Source organism: Brachionichthys hirsutus, chromosome 11, assembly GCF_040956055.1.
Source record: "Brachionichthys hirsutus isolate HB-005 chromosome 11, CSIRO-AGI_Bhir_v1, whole genome shotgun sequence".
In the NCBI taxonomy this organism is placed as follows: domain Eukaryota; kingdom Metazoa; phylum Chordata; class Actinopteri; order Lophiiformes; family Brachionichthyidae; genus Brachionichthys; species Brachionichthys hirsutus.
In genome coordinates, this window is record NC_090907.1 from 2,676,132 (window position 1) to 2,698,372 (window position 22,241).

The following is a 22,241-nucleotide window of genomic DNA, read 5'->3' on the forward strand; positions in this document are numbered from 1 at the left end:
CCCCCCCAATCAGTGGCAAATGGGCCACAGGTGCTCCCTCCCACACCTGCCTGCCTAATTACATCCCGTCCGGTTACATTCCTCCCCCCCTCCGAGTTATCGGTGCCCCACCGATCGTGCTGCCGTGGAGTCGTTTGGAAGATGCGTAGAAGTAAGGTTCGCAGGGGCTGCGTCGTGGCGCACCGTGACGTGGAATAATCGCTGATTAGTTCACACAGGAGCCAAGAAGAGGGCTAAAGATAAACCCGCCCACTGTTCCGTGAGACGCATTAACGGCGCGCGTGTTCGTTCCGCGGCGCAGCGAAGCGCGTCCCTGACCTGCTCGTTCGAAGGTGCGTAAAACGCAACGTGCTGAGAAGTCTGACCTGATTTCCAGTTGTCCTGTAAACAGGCCGCAGATCAACGCGAATGCTGTTCAATTATGTGGTTTATTGTCGTGTGAGGGGGGGGGATTCAGCTGGACCTGCGCCACACTGGACCTGCGCCACACTGGGCAGTGAACGCACATCGATGCCGCACATGACATTTATCTCTGTAGTTTAATTTAGAGTTATAGTTAGAATGAGTTCAAATAGATGTGAAATAACCCCCCCCCCCCCCCCCCCCCCGCTGATTCTTTGCAGCATCAGCTGTTTTATTTATCTATTTATTTTCCTTTTGGCACCGGCTCAATCCTTCCACGTTTTTTTTCAGTGGGCGTGAAGGGGACGATTGGGGAGGGTGACCCGATACAAAGAAGGACGGGCCTGTAAAATTGGACCCGAAAAGACCTTTTTGGGTTCTGTCGGATTGAGTTTCAGCTCCAAACAATTCTGGAGCGCTGAATGAGAGAGTTTAGGAGTGTGATTTCAGGATTATCCTCCTCGGTATCAGGGATGCAGGGAAAACACACAGAATGAACGGATTCACGCAGCTGTCCAAACGAACGAGTTTTAAATCCTTCATCCAGGCGTGGATCAAAGGAGATTAAACCTGCGGAAAACGCGTCCTGAGGTGCCATAATGCCATGTGGGGGTGGCAAAACTCCATTCATGTCAATTGGAAGGCCGCGCGACGCGTGAGCCGCGACCGACCGTGACGTCGGTCGGTCGCGGCTCACGTGTGTAAGTCAGGCGCTGTTATTATTTTTGTTATGGTGTAATGCTCTGATTTTCCCAGATGTTCTTGATGCACATGTGTTCTAACATCTATTACTGCCCCCCCCCCCCCCCCGGGCGCTTTGAAATGGGTTGCTGCGTGAACGCGCTCAGGAGCCGTGCAGAATTGTTGTGGCCGATGGATAAAGAAATATGTACAGCAGCTCCATCTAGCGGTGGGAGCTGTAATTACAATAATCACCAAGTTGCGACACAAATGCTAATAAAATTAATGAATTCATTCTTCTAAATTTTACATTTATTCCATTCTGTACAATTTTAAAAATCCAGTGGTACCATTTACTTTAAGAAAAAAAAGATTAAATAAATTAAAAAAAACACACCCTAACTCATGTCATCAGAAGTCAAATGAGCAAAATACAAGATGTATTTCCAGTCCAACAAAATGGAAAGTGTAAAAGCTGTAATCCACATCCAGCTCATTCATCTTTCTTTTAAACTAAAATATAGTCTTTAAAGAAGTCCCCATCGATTCTACTGGAAAGCTTTTGCCATAAAACTCAGAAGAAACTATTCACTCTTGAAAATCAACCTTATACTAATAATATGGGATTACTGTTTTTAATTGTTTGTTTTTCATGTCTGGATTTAAAAAAGGAAATGTGACCACATTTTTTTTTCTATAACATGTTTTCCTATAAAGTGCAGCAGGGAGCCAAATATCGCAAAAGCAACATCAAAGCAATGGAATTGCAAAAAAAATTAAAAATAAATCCCACACAATTTCAAACAAACTGATCTAGGTTGTCAGAAGAAGACAACCAGGTCTGCACGTGAACAGTTAGTGTCCTGAGAACTAACTTTAAAAGTCAGGGTTGAAAAAAACCAAACCCTTAAAAGTCACGCAAAGTGCTAAGCCACGACGATACGAAAGACTATTCTACTTGGAAGATGGAGGGAAAGCTGTTGGAAAAAAATCCAGCTGTAATGATTTCAAATATAAGGTACCAGGGAGGTGTATCAGCAGAACGTCCCGTATCCCGCTGCGGAAGGCACGTTAAGATCGGATTCGGATCAGCTGACCAAAACCACATTTGGTTTTCACTCCAGTTGCTTCCACATCTGCGCATCACGAATGTGGGTGCAGGTACAGGATGGCTCCCAAATCCTCCAATCTCTTTAAGGCTTCCGCCTCATGGCTGAGGTCGTGGTAGGAATTCTGCAACAGAGAAAAAGAGGAGTCAGAGAATTGACTGTGCTTCCAGCCTGCATTTTAAAGTCTCTGTAGTAAATGTCCTCCCACCTTCATGGACTTCATGGTGTCGTAGCCATAATAATGGATAGGGTGTCTTTGACTCTTTGAGTTTGGGTATCCGAAACCGGCAATGTGGACCACGTCACAGTAGTTAAGAGCAACAAACACGGCGAGGATTCCCGTGGTGGGATGGACCGGCTTCTGGAAAAGTAAAAAAAAGAATCTTAATGACAGCAAACTGCAACCAGGGAGCGTTTTAAATGTCTCAGGTGTAGGATATGAACATTTCTGACACATGAAAGCTAAATATAAAGTGGAAAATCTGTTCCGTCGTTGTGTGGTGAATGCAAGCAGGAGATACTAAAGGAACTGCAGGCTCTCGCCTTGCCACTAGATGGAAGTAGAGGATATGAGGAAGTCTCGAAGACGAAGGGTGGATACATGATTCTACATCTGCAGAATATTATTCCTGTGTGCGACCACCTTTGATGCTGCTGAAATCAAAGTACAAATCGATCCAAATTACCAAATGAATCATTTTAAAATCACTTTTACCTCAAAGATCATTGCAATATTTTATTTCATCATCAGCGCAAGAGAAACGGCATTATGCCCCCACACGACACCCGGCACATCTCTGGTTCACTACAGGAAGACACAAACAACAAAGCATGCTGGCAGTGACACCTAAAGCCAAATTAGAGTCATGCATTCGCCTTTAATGCACGTTTCTGGACTGCAGGGTGAAGCCGGGGTGCCTGTAGTAGGGGAACCCACGCACACACAGGGAGAACATTCACAGGAAGCGGACCTGAGCAGGAAACCAGAACCTCCTTCCTGAGACGACAGTTCTAACCGCCGCGGCCCACCGTGTAAATGAAATGCTTCTCGTTGCCCGGAGCGACCCCTCTTGTGAAGACGAGGACTCTCGGTGCCAGAAACCAGCAGCAACTGCTAATGTCACCTGGAAACGGTTAACCTTCGACAGGAAAAGCATTCAAATGATGTTTTCCGATGTTGAAGAGGGCACTTGGCACGCGAGGCAAACACTCACTGTGACGCTTTTGTTCAAAGTCGATGTATAAATATCAGGATAGGCTTTCGGTACCAAAGAGGAGCACACGGAAAGACATGGTGCGCTTTGATGCTTTTGTCCCCGTCGCGCAGCGTCTGAGACCCTGTCCTTACGGAAAGGTCAAAAGCATGACTCATCACGCCTCCGCTGCTGCGTGCCGAATGCTGCGAAGATTACAAGTAGTTGTCTCTAATATCTGAAAACACCCGAGCCCTTATGAACCGCCTCTCATCTAAAACCTTCAGATGGCGAACTGAGGCAACGGCATCACCATCCCTAAAGGAAGGCGAGGTGAAGAGAGGAAGGAGAAGAAGAACCGAACAGCGGTGTGGAGGGTGGAGGAAGAGGATGGAGGGCCATCGTATATCTGAAACTACCTGGGGCATAAGAATCAATCTTAATAAAGATTTTAAAGGTCCGAAATGGTACGAAAGTTGCTTTCACCTGCCGTGGGATAAAGTTCGTGTCCTCATCGCTTCAAAGGCCCCAGCTGGATTAGTTCTACTTACATGGAACATTAAATCTCTTTGACAGCGACACCCTTGGAGTCAAGCATCCCAAACACCCCGAGCTTTGCACATCTTCCCCACACGATATTTCCTATTAAAAGGAAAATGCTAATATCCTGTGTTTCCTGATGTAAAATAATAAAATAAAATAAAAAGCGCTAAAAAACATTTGCATGTCTTCTGATAGCAACTCAAAAACAGACACGGCCTTTATCGGAGCCCTCGCGTCGTGTTAGACGGCAGCCTCGTTCCACATCTGATGAGTTGGGACATGCTTTTTCTATCCGTTTGGTCTCTGGCGGGCTCTTTGACGCTGAATGGAGATTTCCTGTGCTGTTGGCCATTTCCCATATGACTCTGTCAATGATTAGCCATGTTCACAGAGGCAAGAAGAAGAATCGCTTCCACATGACCGCCAGATAAAAAGAAACTTTCTCCCTCCATCCCTCGCCAGAAAGCTCGCGTGCGATCCGGACAGCTCTTCCTTATCTGGTCCGCAGCTTCGTGTCATCACCGTCTTCGGCCTTGCGAGGACATCTCTGTTGCACTCCCACTCATTTGAATTTAACTCCAAACATTATTGTTGCCATCGGCAGCGCTGCGTGTTGCTAATTAGCACGTCGTTTCTCATTCGTTCGATCGGTTCTTGCGGTTTAACAGGGTGTGATTTCTAGGCTGGACGCTTTGGTGCACGATTCCGCTTGGGTGGCATTTTTTTTTATATATCTGCACTGGGAAAAGATGGCAAAAATTTGGATGGATGCAAATTACAATTAGTGAGCGGTTACTGATTACACATTTCACGTCAGGAATAGCTCACAGAGGCTAAGAGGAAAGCTTTCTGCTTCTTCTTGAGAAACAAGTGGAAGAATTTGCTGCTCGCATGGTTGCATTTGACAAAAAAAATAAAAGGCTGTCCTGAACTCCTCTTTCCTTGATCCAGATCATATTTATATTCAGGAACTGCAAACGACATCCAGCCTCGTGCATGCAGCGTGCACGCGGGATCGTCTTGATGAGGGGCTGCAAACGACTCCCGGTACGAGTAAGACCCCCGACCCTGTGCGTGTGTGTGAGTGTGCAGAGTAAAACCCACAGGAAGCAAAAGGGAAGTGAAGCCAGAAGTGGTTGCATGTGTTACAGTTTGAGTTTTGCCCATGTGTGTGTGTGTGTTTTAAAGGGGGTCTTATTTATCTGGAGTGGTCATTAGTGAAGGGAGGGTGGCGTGTCTGCAAACTGGAGGTCTGCTGCAGGCAGGAATCCAGCTGGTATTTATGGAACAACGGAGAAGGGAGGGGGGGGGGGGGAGAAGATGCAAGCATGAACAATGACGGTGAAACGTGGACAGTTCCTGCTGCGTTGCCTTTGTTTGGGGAAAATATAAATATTTGCAGGCCCGAATGGATCCGATTCAGTTCAAGCCTCTACGCCATCGTCGGCGCAGATGGTGCAGAACTCGCCGTCAGCCAGGCCCACGGATCCCCGGCTTTGCTCATGCACCAGCAGCCCCCCCCCCCTCCTCACTCGAGGGCTGAGAAAGAGGGCTCAGAAGAGGGAACCGGCAGGACCAGAATGCAACCCGGCTTTGGCCAGCGTCCGAGACGGTCGCCGCCGCAGCAAGCGCACCGCCACCAGCCAATAAAAGTTTCATTCTAAGTGAGTAATCGAATCACAGGGTGTTACAGGATCCAGCCGCCTCAGGCAGACGGTGCGTGTGAACGGGGGGGGGGGGTCCAAATGGTGACAGTGCAAAATGAAGGCTTGTCTTCTCATTGTCGATTTTCTTTTCTTGTCATTTTCTTTATTCATCCTTTTCTTTCAAAGAAGCGTGAATCATGAGAGAACACAGACACCATTCTCTCCCGGGGAAACAGGGATAACTGGGAGCCGAGCTTTTTTGGAAAAACATCTGTTTGAAATTTACACAAAAATTCTGCCGTCCGTCCAAAAGCCAATTAATTCCCAGCGATCAGCCGTGCGGCCCAGAAGACACGGGGAGCTTATCTTGTAATGAGATGCCAGAAGAAGCGAGCAGAAGTCGTGTTTTGGCAGAGACTAGATCAACAGAATTGGGATTGATCCTGCCGCATTCCCAGAGGAGTCCCTGTTTTAGGGAATTGTTCATGGAAGTCGTATCGCCGGAGGAGCTGCGGCTAATTGGCTGATGCGTTCCGAAGCCTTGCTACAGCGTCCGTGTGGAAAGAAGTGAAAGGGCAAAAAAAAAAAGGGAGGTCTGGGAGAGAAAAACCAGCGAGAGGGTTCTGGTGGGAAAGTTTGGTCGAGGATGCCAGAAATAGAACCTATTTATGAGCTGTGAATGAGAAGAAGCATCGTGCAAAGCAAGTGCGAACCTGACCCCCCGCCGTCTCCTTCCAAGGAAACGACACGGGAGCGACCTCTCACCTGTTTGCTCTTGGGATGCAGGGGGATCCGGAGCAGTCGGTCTGCAGTCTGGTGCAGGAAGTGCGGGTCCAGAACTCTGATTTGACTGACATCTCCCAACCAGATCTGGGGAGGGGGCTTCCAGAAGCCTTTCCTCACCTGAAAGGAAAGATAAAGGTCCAAAATGCGAGACTGAAAGGAACGGGAGGAGATGTTTGGTATTTCGAGCCGAATTCATTTGCACCTGACCCCCGTCATGTCGGGGGGGAAGGGGGGGGGTCTAAATCACTGTGCAAATTGGCAGGTAATGACCCAGCAACTGTTACGAGTGGGAGGCCGGAGGTGCCAGGAGCAACAGAGTGAAATGGAAAGTACAAAAGGGCACTAACATCGCTGAACCCGAACCCCTTAAGCAGTTGTGCCTGATATAGATGACCGGTAAGGGTTGGATAGCCTAACAGGAGTGAGTTTATGTGAGGTGTAGAAGTGGGAAAAGTGCGTTTGTGTCCAAGAGAGGCCATTTTCCCAAATATCCCGTACCCTCTTCTCATTATATAGGATCTCTTTCAGCCACCGTAGGTCTTGCTGCTTGAATGGCACCAGGACCATGAGGGTGTCAGGGTCGTTGTGCAGCCCGGGGTTGTAAGAGGCCGACTCGGGGTAGAAGAACCTCATGGTGGTCTTGTTGCCCACGTCTTCCTCGAAGCCTCTCACCGGAGCGTCGTTCAGCCTGAGGCGAGGAAACATCATCTCACGTTCTAACAAATAATGACTCAGCGTTTGATCCCGAGTAACTTGGCTAATGCTAATGTGGAACCACTCTATGGTTGGATATCAGCAGCCGGAAGGCTTTTATTGCCTCGGAGGTTACGTTTCTACATTTGTCTGTCTGTTAGCAGGATTACGGAAAAACTGCTGGATGGGAATGAAAACGATCTGAAGATGGGTCTTGGTCTAACTTTGATCCCATTAAATTTTGAGAAAGATCCGGATACCCCTTCTGGAAACAAAAAAAATCTCATTCCCATTCACTTATAATGGAGGCTCAAAATATATATATATATATATCGTATCTTGTAAAATATGCATTCATTTCTCACTCACAGTCATAAAGGTGTCCGATATAAACTATCATGCAAAATGTCTTCTGGATCTGATCCAGAATGAGGTCAGTAAGAATGATTAAATTCTGACGTTAAAACCCATTTATGGATTTTCTAGTTTTGTTATGTGCTTGTCTCCCTACAGGTATGCGCTTTTATTCTGGAAACGTCCCTGCTTAACGTCATCAAATTCTGGACATCTTCAAATAAACACATCACAGCTCACACCTTTACTGAATCCTGAGCAGAGCAGCACAGACCGGGGACCCTCTTCTGCTTGAATGATTAGTCTGGGATTTGGAAACTCGAGTCTCAAGAGGCTGTAACGAGTCTCAACGCCATTCTTGCGACAGTGAAAGACGGATGACGTCAAAAGTCTCCGTCCTGCATCGCATTCTTACTGTCAATAACCTTTGTCTGCTTGGCCGGGGAATGGTTAGCTTCCGTGAGCAGAAGCAGAGAAAGAAATGCCTGGCTGTCTGAAGGAGGCTTGTGAACAATTTCAAAATGCATGCGTTCATTCCAGGGTTGTAAAGTCACATTTAAAGACTATCCCTAAAAGTTGGACAATGGTTGCCACGCCACCGGACAGCAAAGCTCTACACTTTGTATGACCTCAAATCATGATCTGCCTGTTCCTCATCTCTCCGCCCTGATTACGCAAAGTGGTTAAGAAGAAGTTCTGGGTGGGGTTTGTCTGTGTCCTCACCGAATTACAACGTCGTACTTGTTGACGATGCTTCCCAAAGAGCTGTTTTTAATGCCAAAGCCGTTGCCGATGACGACGCAGGTTCTGCATTCAAGGCTACAGAGGAAAGAATAACACACACACACACAGTTGTAGGAATAAAACACTGGATTTAGCACTCCGTGTTCCGTGTTCACACTTACTTTTCAATTTTGGCTGGCACCTGATAATTTGCAATTACAGCGAGAACTTTCAGCAGCAGCAGCTCTGGGAGAGAAAGACAGAAGAGAATCGGTTGTAAAAGATGTTTGTTAACTGCTGGGACGTACATGGCAGACAACCCCGATTCAAAAAAATAACTGGGACGTAAGATATTCATCAAAAATGTTAAGATTCAGGGAAACGTTGACCCGTCAGGCACCACCAAATCAAAAATGAAAAGTCGAAAGTCGAAACGTTTCCGTTGGCCTGACGGATCTGCCTGTAAAATATTTGGAAAACACGGACGCTGTGTCCGCCAGGCTGAAGAGAACAAGGACGAGCCAGATTTTTTTCCAGCGCCAGCATGTTGCTGCCCATGGCAAGGGGAACGTTCACATCACATTGAAATGATTTGTCCTTTTCTGGGATTGTGAAGGAAACTATAAAATCAGGCATTTGAGTAACACAGTCCAGGAACTAGTCTGACCCGAAGCTTCAAACATAACAGAAACCTCAGACCGTCGAATAACAGACGAAGGACTGGGATGGAATTCCTCATTTACCCGCCCTCTAATCTCAAATATCTTGTCTGGATTAAACTGAATTAGCATGAACAAGGTGTCCTTTGATATTTCCTATGACAACATTCATGGAAACAGGGATGTAAAAAGCAGCAGACGGAGCAGAGGATGGCGTCGAGTCGACATACCGCTGCCCTTAATGCCGTACGGTAAGGACAACTGCGACAGATGCTCTCGCCAAAAGAAATCCTCCAGTTTCAGGAAGAGCTGCGTCCGCCGGCTGATGCTGAAAGACAGGAGTCGGAGCGGAACGTGAATTATATTACAGGAGGGTTTGTGGCCAGGAGAGAGAGAGAGAGAGAGAGAGAGAGAGAGAGAGAGAGAGAGAGAGAGAGAGAGAGAGAGAGAGAGAGAGAGGAGGGAGGGTATGAATGAAGTGTGAGACAGCACGGATGAAGAAATCCGCTGCTTCACAATCCACAATGCCGACAGCGATGCCAGACAGTCGGCTCGGAAAAGATGGAGGCGCTTTTCCCCAAATGTCCTGGTATGTGCAGCATTAGGCAGGTGAACCAGACTAATCACAGTCAAAGCCATCGATTACATGACGCACCGTTCTCGGAGCCTGTGGAGAGAAGCGAGCGCGTCAGGTTGTAACATATGAAGCTGTCGAGCCGGCGTTCGGACTCCAGCTGTTTACGACCCGCCGACTTTGACAGTGAGTCCCTCAGACATCCATTACCCTCAAGATCCGGATAGATCTATGCAGGAGTTCGAAATAATCCTCCAGGGAGGGAGGGGGGGGGGTCTAATTAGGGAAATGTCACCGTAATTGCCTGGAGGGGCTGCCCCGTGACTGCGATGACTGATGCGATAATCCGAGATCAACCGACCGGAAACATAACGTGAGAAAGCAAATCGTGCACATGGGCGAATGCGAGCGTCGTGGCCGTCTTAAAAAGCCAGAGGACGGGCAGTGGGGGGGTAAGGTCTGCTGAGCTGAAGAAATAAACAGCGGCCTCGGAGGAGGTCCGCAGATGGAGAGCATATCCCTGCAGCTGAGTAAACCGGTAACGGAGCGAGGGAAAATAAATGAGGGGGGGGGGGCTCTGGATTGTGGAACGCCGATGACTTAACGAGGAGGAACGTGAGGAAGACAAATAAGATGGGAAAAATGCAACTTTATCGGGAGCCGACTGGGTTTTCCATCGCTCCCTGTGGCCAACGCATTCCGGCTAAGTTACCGTAACCACGCTTTTGATGGAAAGTCGTCTGCTGCAATAACGTCTGTTCTCTCTAATGCGCTCACAGCTGTGAGGAGCCTGGCGTACCTTCCTCCATTAATAAGCCCCCCCAAAGACAAACACAGACACTACTCACTTAAAGTCAAGGCTCTCCCACTTCTTCTGGGTTATCCAGCCGCCGCACAGTGACTTGCTACTGTTCAGAGATCTGATGGTGCCGCCGTAGCTGAAAGACAATCGGGCGGAGAACTGGCATTTAAAAACGGCCGCAGAGCGCCAGGAAATGCTGCTGGACCGACCAACAGCGCAGACGGTCAGATGATCACAATGTGGCTTGCAGCTTTTCAGTGACTCAGCAAAGCACAGACCTCACGCTTGCTTCTTTTTTTCCAGCTCTGCAACGACATGCCAGCCGAGAGAGAACAGAGCTGTGTGTGAATTACCTCTGAAGTATGGCATTGGAACAGTAGTATGTGACAAATGAGATGAAGAAGAGGAGGACCGGGAGAAGCCTAAGGCACCATGCTGGAGGAGAAGACAGAAACAGGGGAGCACATGTAAGAATAAAGAAATATAAAGAGTAAAAAATAAAAAGGGTTTAAGACACAGCTGCTGTTGTGATGGAGACAAAAGCAATAGAATTTAATTAACTTAAACCTGCTGCATTTAAAATGCCCTTCACTGCAGATTAGGGACTTTCACACTAATCGCGATGTCTTGATTTCAGTTTTTTGTATTTTTACGTCAGTGACTGAATGTCAGATTGGAAACCCCCCCGTTGAGCTGCGGGATATGAAACGTCATCATTAACTTCCTGAAGAGGCCGATTTTTCTTCTTTTATCTATAAAACCTCCATATCCTCCATAAACCACTGTCAGAATTTGTCTCACAGGCCTCCACGTCAGGTTGTGTGAGCTGTTCCAGAGATTCTGCAAGAAAACACTGCAGGAGCAACCAGAAGAGTAGCAACGTGTAAAGAAAAATGCACATTTAGAATTACAAAATAAATGCAACCAGCACATTAAAAGAATAAAAAAAAGAATAATAAAAAAAAGAGCGATTAGAAAGTTTCGTCTTCGACTAGGTTCGATAATATTTGACATTTACGTTTGCTGACAGGCCATAATTCAGGCACAGACACAACACGTTAACCTTCAGCACAACTGCCACTGACTGCGCCGTCGTTCCCAATGAATCACCGCGCGGGGGTCGGTGTCTGCGGCACAAAAGGGAGGGGCCCTTCTTTAAATCAAAGATAACAGCTTAAAAAGCACCGAGACGGTTTTGCGTCTTCCCACAGTGATTTACAGGAGGCAACATCTGGAGCAAACAGGGCTGGTTTAGAGGCGATTAAACTGTGCGGATACAGGAATAGCAGCGAGACTGTGGTAGGGATGATTATCATGGTGGGGGGGGGGTAGCTGTAGATTAGTTCAATCCGCAACTACAAGGACAAGAGTTTTAGCATTCTTGTGAAATTAAAGGCAAAAAAAAAAGTTACGTCGCCGGTGGCAACCGCATGAGAAATAACTGGTGAGATTGCTACATGGGTTCAATCGTCCTCTTCGTGTTGCATGATCAATGAGAAAAAGGTCTCATTCTGGTAATGTCAGGGTAAAACAGTGAATCCAAAGGAAGACAGCTTACTTTTAGTCGCCTTCTGGGACATCTTCAAGTGCTCCTTGGTCCTCTCATGTCTACAGAGTACATGAGGTTATCCTGGTGACGGGAACAAGAAGAAGAGAGACCGCCTTCATCAGCACCTCCTTCAAAATACTCCCCCCCCCCCCCCCGCCCGCAGAGAAGATGGTTTGAGAGAGGAAACCATGCAAATTTAATTTTACTAGGTTTTGCCTCAGATGAGGGTGGAGTGGTAGGGAGGAAGGGGGGGGGGGGGGACAATAGATGCGCAAGAGATGAAAAATGGAGGATAAGAGGAAGATAAAAGCTGAGAGGGGAGATCAGTTTAAGAGGATCCGAACCGAGGGACGTTTGGAAATCCGACGGCGCCGCATCGGTTTCACCTCAGAGCGATCTGTTCAACGGCACTTTGGATTACAGCCAGATTAAAAGGCATCGAGACGCAACACACGTCCGACTACTTAACGCACAATGCACATCCCGTCCACATCTACGTATCAGACATGCGTCCGTTATAGCTCAGAACCGGCTCCGGCGTGCGACAGGAGCGAGGAGCTGGGCTGTCTATTTAAAGTCGTGCACATGTGCACATGTGCACATGTGCTTCCTGCATGTCAACAGCCGTAACACAATACGGTGGCATGCTCGGCCATATATGCAGATGACACAGGCGAGGAAGACACAGAATAGAGCATCTGTCCGTAAAAAAATGAAATAAAAAAAATACATGATTTGAATGCAGCAGAGGATCCAGCTGTTCTGGCGGGTCGATCTTAAACACTAAAGCGTCGTGCTCGTCCCGCCGCATCAGGCGTGATTATAACGCCGTTGTAACACAGACGAAATAAAGGAACCTGTCACTTTGGAATATTGTGATCTTTTATGAAATTAACATTAATTCAAATGAATAAAGTCACATTTTAACGACTGACTCAGCTCATCACTCTTTCATTTCTTGAAAGTGGATTCTCTTTAATATTGCAAATTGATGCTGAGGTGTCAACCTCCGATGAATACATTCGACCAGAACACCTCACCTTTTCCCTCTTTCATCTCCGACGCTTAAATCCTCAGCCATACGGACCAGACTGTCGCGACTCGGAGCGTCACCCTGCAGAGAAACAAAATCAGCACACGGCACATGAACACGGGTGGATTTCTGCAGAAGGCACCGGGTTTTCACAAAGGAAATAGGAACAGTTTTACAACTGATCATTTGAATTATCGATCAGCGAGATGTTTCCTGCTTCCTGCTCCTGAGATGTGAAGGTCGGCTGCTTGTTTCTGTTTTAACGTGGAGCACTTTTCGGATTTCCTAACTTTTTTTTTAATGAAATCAAAGTCCTCCAGATTCACGAAACTGAAAGCGCAGGAGAAGAGTCCCTATAATGAAGGGAGTTTCCTTCACCATGCGTGCTCTCAAAGTGCTGCTGCTGGATCACAAAGGAAATGCAAGCGCGTTCAGCTTAGTCACACACTGTAGTGATTAAAGATGAGTCAGGCAGCAGCATCCAAGTCATTCTGGCAAAAGCGCTACATGGGAAAAGGATGTCAGCGATTTACTGGTTCAAACTCCTTCCTCCCAAATTTCCAAGGAAGGGCTGAGGCCTGGCAAAGCTAACGCTGCAAGTATTCAGGCTAATGCTGCTGCTAATTAAGCTAATTGCTGTTTGGTATTTATGTAGAAAGGCTCGTTATTTAAGGGATGTGCTACAGAATGAATCAAACCAAACTGATGTACGAGTTTTGCATAATTCTTTAACATTGAGTCTTGAGAAAGTGTCTTCTCTCTCTCTCTCTCTCTCTCACTCTCACACACACACACACATAATCTCTTTCTTTTAAGTCTTTTATGGCTCCAAATGACCTTCTCCTCTAAACCCCTTTCACCTACCGGCTGATTCCTCTCAGCCGGTAGGTGAGCTCTTTAGAGGAAATCACATGTTTGTTCTGCTCATAATAGAAAATCAACTCTGAAACACATAATCCTAGAACATAATCCAGTCAGTAGCAGCAAATCTGGTGGCTATTTCTAACATTCAGGGCATTTACGGAGCCTTTTTTTTGCATGTGAAATGCCATCTTTCACGGTGCTCCCATAATGAACAGTGTGAGGAGTGGCGATTGCCTGCAGGGCCCTTTTGTTGCAGTTGTGGTGAATTTTAATCCAAGGATGTGGCTTTCTTCCAATATCCTGATCCTGTTTTTAAGCTTCCACAATCTCAGATTTCAAAAAAGCATATTAGTTATGCATGACAAGAGGATTTATTAGGAATCTACACATATGGAGAAAGAAGTTGCAAAAGAAACTGCTAAAGCCAATCCATGTCAGACCCAAAGGCAATTCATGCTGTTGATGGAATCGAGTTAATAAAGGCAACCACGAACTCTCCTTCATGGGCCGAATATGCAAATATGGTACAAATAATTAAAACTGCTTAAAAATATTTACAATATAAATTATAATCTGACTAGAATGGACGCTGGGATTCGCAAAACATCTTGCAAGGCTGCAGTACGCATGCCAGAGCTGTAGGTGGCGGTGTGGATTCTAAAAGCCTGCTAATGACACAGGTGCATATATGAGTGGAAATGAGCATTTGTTTTTGTCGGCACCATTTCTAATTGGTGTGACATGTCCTTGGTGCACCCTTCCTCTCCCCCCAATGTCAGCTGGGGTAGCCCCAGTAAAAACGATCCGACTCATCCAGTGTTTATTTCTGGTCCCGGAGCTGTTCTGGTTTTGCAGTGTAACGTCTGCGGGCTCTACTTGAGTCATGATTTTCGGAAAAGGCGCGTCGCTGTTTAAAGCATGTTGAACACTATGTAGAGCAAATTGTGCATCCGTTCTACCAGACGGGAGACAGGGGAGGGCGGCTGGAAGGGCGAGCCGGGTTTGTTTTTCAGCCCTGACCTTGAGACGGTGTGATTGGGAGGGGGGGGAATCTGGTCACAGAGCAGTAAAAGGTCTGTGAAAGTATGAGACGAGAGATAAACATTTTATCTCTCCCAAATAGAACGAGATAACACCTTCAAATAACAATAGCTCTTATCACTGCTGTTCCCATGAGCACAGATTCTTTCTTTTTCCTGTTCGGAACCAACATTCAATGAGGTTTGGGAATGATCTATCCGAGTATCATGTTTGTCGGAAGTGAACAAATTAGTCTGAAATTTCCCAAACAAGGCAGGGCTGTCAGATTTGTATAACGCAGGTCACGTGAAAGGAGCCTCCTGATAGGCTCGTCTCGTCCCACTCGGTGTTGGAAATGTCTCTTCATAAATTTGCAATCATTGAAATTACGGCAGTGCACCTGGAGGCCCACGAAATGAGGCGGGCGATTCCGCTTTTGATTTGTTCTGTGCCTTTAATGGACTAAATATGAGCAGACTCAATAACAATGAGATGGTTTTAATTTGATGCATCCATATAAAAAAAATGTCCATCAATGACTCAGAAAGGCCGACACTTCTGTGTGAAGTTCACTGGAGAATTATTACCCTTAGTTATGTTCGGAAGACAGATGAATATTCATATTTGATGCTGATTGATTGATCCAAGCAGGAGTGAGTCACGGCTGCAGAGGGAATATCAGGATAATTTTGCTGATTTGATGCAAGCTGCCGACAAAGACATTTCTAAACCCCATTAAATGCAACATCTGTGCAAAGTAAAACCGCTTTTGTGAAGCCTACAAAGAATCCTACATTGATTAAATACAACAGCCTGAAAAGGGTGTTCTAAAAGAAACAAATCCACACATCTACCTGTGGGTGTCTTCTGGCTGTCGACCACGCACTCTGCAAATGTTGGTATTCTTCATAATAATAATAATAATAATAATTAGTAGCTTCGTAAGTAGCTTTACCAAAGACTGATGATGATATTGAGATGGTAATTAATGTCCAGCTGAACAATGAAACTGGGCCGAGTACAAAGCCTTGTGGCACCCCTAGCAGCCATTTTGTTTGAGCCAGACAGGGGAATGCGAGTGTTTTGTTCTTTGGCTTAGCTTAATCGTTTCTGACCCTGCATGGCCCATGGCTCTCTCCCACATGATGCAGTTTAACGTCTAATAACCGGATAATAGCCCCTTTGACAAAACTTGAAATACAAAGTTCTACATCCACTTTCGGTGAATTCAGATTCATGTGACGACATGACAACGCCTTTATGCCGGAAGCAAATGTTATTCTGTGTTCTAGAATTTAATCTAAATACGTATACTGTATTGCTTTTTTTTCCCTTAATTTCCTTGGTTATGTTGAACTGAGTCATTTCTGGTTTAGGGTTTTTAAGCCTTTTTTTTTGTTGCTTTTTTCTCATAAAACATTCAAGTATCATTCAACAGTCTTTTCGTCAATGAATCTGACTGTTGTGCTTCTCAGTATCTTGTAACGCCTAATTTTTCAGGCAAATTGAAGCTAAGTGGCTAACAGCCATTCCCACTGCAAGTCAGTTGAAGTCGGACTTTTAGATTAAATAAATAAAAAATATTTTCAAATAGGTGGGTCCTTTGTCGTTTGCATCTTTCCACCATTGAATGTCACATTCAGGAATTAAAACCGAGTGTTGCCGCGAAAAAAAAAAAAAGACCTCCAAGGGCTGATGTGGGAAAACAAGTGTTTGATGTGAACAGCAACGCTCCTCGATTGTCTTAAACTGCAATGCTGGCTGAAACTGTGTGTCCCAGTGTCCTCCTTATCGGACTAGTTTACGAAATGGAAGCATAAATCCTGTGGCTCAGTGTCAGACTGAGATAGATCTAACACATCAGTGATCACAGGGAGGGGAAACAACTAGGAAAGGAATACATGAAAGAAAATGTCATTCTTCTTTTCCATCCTGATCCGCCTCTCCACCCAAGAGAAATGACATTTAAAAAATATAAATGCACAAACCAAGCCCCCCCCTGCCAGCCCAATTAAATCTATTTCATTTGATCTGATCCTCACTGCTTTGCGCCTCCTAGAAAACAGCTGGAAGGTTTCAGCTCTCACTCACCGACGCTGGCAGACAGAAGTTCAATCCGCGGATCGAGCCTGTTCTCCTGCTCAATGATGTTGCAATCAGGTTCACGCTGCTCTTTTTTTTTTTTCGACAATAACTGCGCGCAAAAAAAAAAAACGGGAACTTGCACATCCGCGTGCCACGCAAGGGAGGTGATGCGCCGCGCATCCACGCTCAACGACGCAGCGGAGGCGAGAGCCGCGGGGGGGGCTTCGCTGTCGGTCTGACGGGCATGAAAGTCTTCAGGCACGCACGCTGAGGTTTACCGGAACGCGATCTCCCCGTTACAGCGCGTTCCCGTCTCTCGCTCTCAACTCTGGGACGCATGCGCACGTGGAACGCGCACTGGAGAGAACAGATCCAAATACCACGGCTGCAAAAAAAGAGAGAGAGAAAAAAATAAAAATACTCGGGCAGGAACCTGTCGGTGCTTTCTGTCGGTAAAGTTGCGTCAGGCCACACAGGTCATCGAGATTCTCCATGCGGTCTCTGGTTTATCGGGAATCCGGGATCCTCGATCCGCCCCGATCCGGACTCCCATCCCAGAAGGATCAACATCTGGAAAGACTTTGCTGTTGGCCGTGACTCTTTTTAATGCAACAGATAACAGAGTGAAACGGGGACACGCAGCGGAGGAAGGATGACTCGGTTCTCACGCACGTCCTGCAAACATGTTTTTAAAAATGTGCTTTTAATTTGAAAAACTAAAGTCTCATCAAAATAAAGTTCCCAGGCCACCAAAGAAGAACCCATTTTATTACACTGGATTATAACTACTGTTGTTTTCATTGTGCTTTTGCTATTTATACCATAATGTGCCTCTTATTTTAAATGAGGAAGAAATGGATAACAATTTGGTTTCTTAATTATATTCTTTATCTTGATCTGAGAAACAAGTTTAAAAAAAAGAAAGAAGCAAAAACAGAAGAATGTAAATACGCTGAAATGTAGGCTTAGAATAGAAAGATAAATGGCTTTAAATGGAACTCTAATCAGTTGTACAGCTGGATTGTAATACTGGAGGAAATCGCGCCACGAGATCAACTCCCGGCTCTTTTGTGTGAAGTCATCGAATAAATAAAGTTAAACGGGTCTTTCCCTGATTTTTGGAATTGTCTGTTAATCATTAACGACAACTGTTTGCGATCAGTCGCAAAGAAATTGTCTTAGTGATAGAAACTTTCCAGCAAAACTTCAAAAACCTGTTTGAACAAATCGCTTTGATTTTGTTGTTTTTCTCATTTCCTCTGTTGATCGGCCTCACATTGAAAATCAAGCTTCATCCTGGACACCTGTGGTTCTGATTTGCACACATGAGCCACACGTGCGTGTGTGTCTGTGTGTGCGTGTGTGTGCGTGTGTGTGTGTGTGTGTGAAAAGAGCCTGCATCGTGCCGGGAGCGTTGTCTTTGCTGCATTAAGAGCCTTCCTTTTGGGTAATGAAGGCATAGTAAATGGAGACCCATGTGAGTCCATCCCCACTCCTCTCTGATCCCAGCATGTCAAGACAAATCCAAAGGCCGTGGCTCTAGAGGGAAGACGCCGATGTTTGGAGTGTGAAGGTTGATGAACTTTTCCATCTCTGCTAATGAGGATGACTTGACTTCTTCCTCCTCCATCTGACTGCACATTTCTCCCGGCGGGAACAACATCTGGAGTATCTTATTTCTGTTGGCTGTGATTTTTGCAAATCTCCATTTGTAATGTAGATAAGAGGGCGAACGCAGGGACAAACGTGTACGGAAGACATCACATTTATTTAACACACCTTTGGCTTTATTTATTAGTCGGTGTGCACGTTTATTTGAAAGGATTGACGGATAAACCGGCATCATTTTATTATTAGAAGAGAAGTCCATGGTTTTTAGTGTCTGTTCACACCGATTGGGCGTAAATCTTCGAGGCTAGCCGCCGTCTAAATACCTTCTCTAATGTATCTGCTGGCAACACCATTGTTTTGCAGAAATGTAAACCTGAAGATTATGCGTTGGAAGTCAGCATGAACGGCTGTGGATCACGGTCAATATCAGTGTAAATAATCTGAGAGCATGAAGAGGGCATCCCTCCTTCACAGGCCGGATTCCACCGAAGCGTTTTATTATCAGTTTATTATTCAAATCGGACTCAGCATATGTGGGTGGTGATGAGTTTTTAAATATATATGTATACTGTATGTATATTCTTTGCAGGTGATATATTTTTGCAGATAAATTATTTTCCTTGGTTCATTTGTGAGGTGAGCCATAAGCAACCTCAGGCCGTGCATGTTCGGTGCAGCTTCCAGCTCAGTCCACATTCAGTTTTGAGCGTCTCATGATGGCAAAAATATTTGTGCAGCAATGCAGCATAAAAAAAAATGTTGATTCATAATTTCTTTTTGGAACCTTTTCGGCTTATGAGACAAACCAGATGCAAAAACATGGAGTGTCCAGCCTCTGAGGAGGAGTTAAAACTTACGCTGTGTAGCATGTGTTATTGCGATTTACACTTTAAATCCAATAAAGTTCACGCAACACGTGACAACATCCAGCAAAGAAGTAAAGATGAGCCATTGGGCTTTTTCATTCTGCTGGACATGAAATTAATGTCTTCTCCTCCTCTCGCGTAAATTGGTGCGATGCTGACTTTCATTAAAAAATAATAAAGAGGAAGAACCCAACTGAAATGATGCATGAATGCAGCATTGTACCAGGATGTATTTATAGCAGTGGTCATGTCATGTGTAAAATACTTCGATGCCTCTGAATAGGAGGACTGATGCACTGCTAATAAAAAAAAATATATATTTAAGAAAGAGAATGTGAACGAGAAGACATGCAGTATTTGCAGGACAGAAATGGTGAAGGAATCATTTGTTTGCATAACAAAAAAGTACGTTTGTAAACAGAAGATTCAGTGAATAATGCAAAGTGTAGACGTAAAAATCCATAACCAAGAAGGAAAAGGAAGAAAATCTCACTGTTTATGGATGAAAAGTAAAACAATTCCCCAGTTTATTGAGATCCACTTCAAAATGTTATAGGTTCTTTCTTTTCACATGCCCAACCCCCCACCTCCAAGTTTTAGGAAAATGTTTCTAATAGCTTTCATGTGATTTTCTCAGGGTGAAACAAACAAACACACTAACGACGGTGCAGATATTACCTCCTTGGTAGAGGGTAAACATCAGAAGTAAAAACCCAAACAAGAGGAAACACTGCCAAGGACATTTAATCATAGTCACAGAGAGGTGAAAGTTTTTATTTAAATGGAGGACAAAGTGCTTCTTCTAGCTCTTCAGCATGTTCAGACTGTGTTCCAAGCGTTGGGCCTTAAACCACTTAGTTAGAAAAACGTGTGTTTTTAGAACAGTCACATGTTTGGACTTTTGCTGTAAAAGGAAGAGAGAGTTGTCTTCCGGGAATGCTGGTGGTGTAGAGTGGCAAGGTGTGATGGAGGAGTGTCCCCATTAAAGGACACGGATACAGATGTCCAACTTAAGGTCGTTTATTTTGGCTGTGGTCTGTAATAACACAGTAACAGACATAATTATCGACAAAACTCAACGGTTAGAACAAAGGACTGTATTTATAACTCGGCGACACTAGCATGCACAGCTAAACGAGCACACATTAACACAATGTGCACATTCAACTTCTAATAAATAGCTGTAATTACACTAACCTTCCGGCATGTACGCACAGCGCTGAACTGAAGGAAGTAAACGTTATCTGTTAAGACAGAAAAGCCACGGTAAAAGGGCATTGTTCCGTGTGTGGAAAGTGAAACTATTTCCAGCTCCGACGCTGCACACGGAGATATGGTGCATTCAAAGGCGTCGGAGAACTATGGTGCGTTCACGAACGTGGGATATGTGACGATTTATGTCAGAAATGAACAATTGTCGACTGAAATAATATGGGCTTTCTAACACAGCCGCCCCCAACTGTCTACATAGACAGTTGAATCTAACATAGAAAGACCATTCAGATAGTTGAATCGCCATCAGTGTCTTCAAGCTTAGGGAGCTGGACCAGACGAGCTACTGGTCGAATGTATGTCCGATCCTTCACCTTAATGGCGGCAGTCCGGACACGTCCATCAGCTCCTGGGTAAGTAGCTGTCACTTTACCAACTGGCCATAAACCTCGTGGGAGCTGAGAATCCACGATGAGCACCACTCGGTTTGGTTCGAGATGTTTTCCATCGTCCTGCCACTTCTGTCTCTCCTGTAGACTAGGCAGGTAGCGACCAGTAAAACTGGACCAGAAATGGTCGACGAGAACTTGGCTGTGACGCCATCGGCGACCAATCTTCACAGTGAAGGGGCCAAAACAATCAACTCCAGTTGAATAAGAGGGTGGCCTATAGAGACGTGGACGACAAGGCGGCAGGTCTGCCATTTTAGGAATAGATGGATTGGTACGAGGATGCTTTGGATCTAGTAGGACTGGGTGGATGGTGTCTGGCTCTAGCTGCTCCGCTCTTCGTAACCTTCCCCCGACTCTGAGGAGTCCTGTGTCCCTATCGTGTTCTGGAGATAGGGAGCCCCAACGACTGGAGGTTGAGAAGGGTCGATCAGATATGAGTGCCTTCACCTCATCTGGTAATGTCTCTAGCTGTGCCTGTTTTAAGAGGAGAATCTCAGCTTTGATGGAATCTGCCGCTTTGCTTGGCGAGCTAGAGCCTGGATAGGCCGCCCCGTGTAGGGACTGCGCTGCTGCTTGCAAGAGCTCCTTCGGTGTGGCGAACATGCTCACGTCAGGGAGTCGAGGACAGGAGTCAACAGTCACCTGTCCACAAAAGGAGGGTTTCCTCAGTTCGTTATTCTCAGGCTCTGGATAGACTGATCGGTTGTTCGGCCATTGATCCTCCGTGTGACGTAGAAAGTCAGGACCTTGGAGGGTGATGGAGTTGGCTCTGCGCAGCGGCGGTGTGGCGTATCTATGGACTCCGTCAACTGTGACCCTGGAAGTGGATGTCTGGAGCAGGTTCAAGGCTTGCTGATCCTGTTTCGATCGGGTCACCTGCTTCTCACTTGTATAAGGCAGTGTATCAATCTGCCAGAGGCGTTCAACGTTCTTGAGGAGTTCGCAGGTGGGTGAGACTGTCGCTGAGAACAGGCACTGCTGTTCGGACGCAGGAATTTGGTCGATACTGGTGGGACCTTGAAGCGACCAACCTAGCTTGGTGTGGACTGCAATGGGTCCTCCTGGTGGGCCTAGCTGCACCGGCTCTATGGGTGTCAGCAGGTGAGGCATGTCAGACCCGATGAGCAGAAGGGGTTGAGCATGGTCTACGAGGGGCAAAGGTAGGCGGAGGAGGTGTTTATACCTCTGCTGCAGGGTTCTCACGGGGTAGGAATGTTCTGATAATCCCAGGTTGTCGGCCGTGAATGCCTGACTTATGTGGTACTTCTCTTCGGGTTTGAGCGGGGAAGACACGTAGAGGGCAACTGAGGCACCATGGAGCTGCACTACGTCTTGGTGCACGGTTCGAAGAGTAAGTGTTTCAGGCTGTCCATGAAGTTTCAGG

General features: G+C 45.9%; 1 protein-coding gene across 1 annotated transcript; it reads right to left on the reverse strand.

Annotated features, from left to right (window-relative positions):
- Nucleotides 1-1,406: 1,406 nt before the first annotated feature.
- On the reverse strand, nt 1,407-11,745 carry st3gal4 (ST3 beta-galactoside alpha-2,3-sialyltransferase 4). Its single transcript, XM_068745487.1, has 10 exons — nt 11,724-11,745; nt 10,519-10,600; nt 10,212-10,301; nt 9,020-9,117; nt 8,313-8,376; nt 8,131-8,226; nt 6,859-7,048; nt 6,340-6,477; nt 2,401-2,553; nt 1,407-2,316 (listed from the first exon to the last, which is right to left on the reverse strand). The coding sequence occupies exons 1-10, from the start codon at nt 11,743-11,745 to the stop codon at nt 2,227-2,229; spliced, it is 1,023 nt and encodes a 340-aa protein (XP_068601588.1). The 3' UTR covers nt 1,407-2,226.
- Between the last annotated feature and the right edge of the window lie 10,496 nt (nt 11,746-22,241).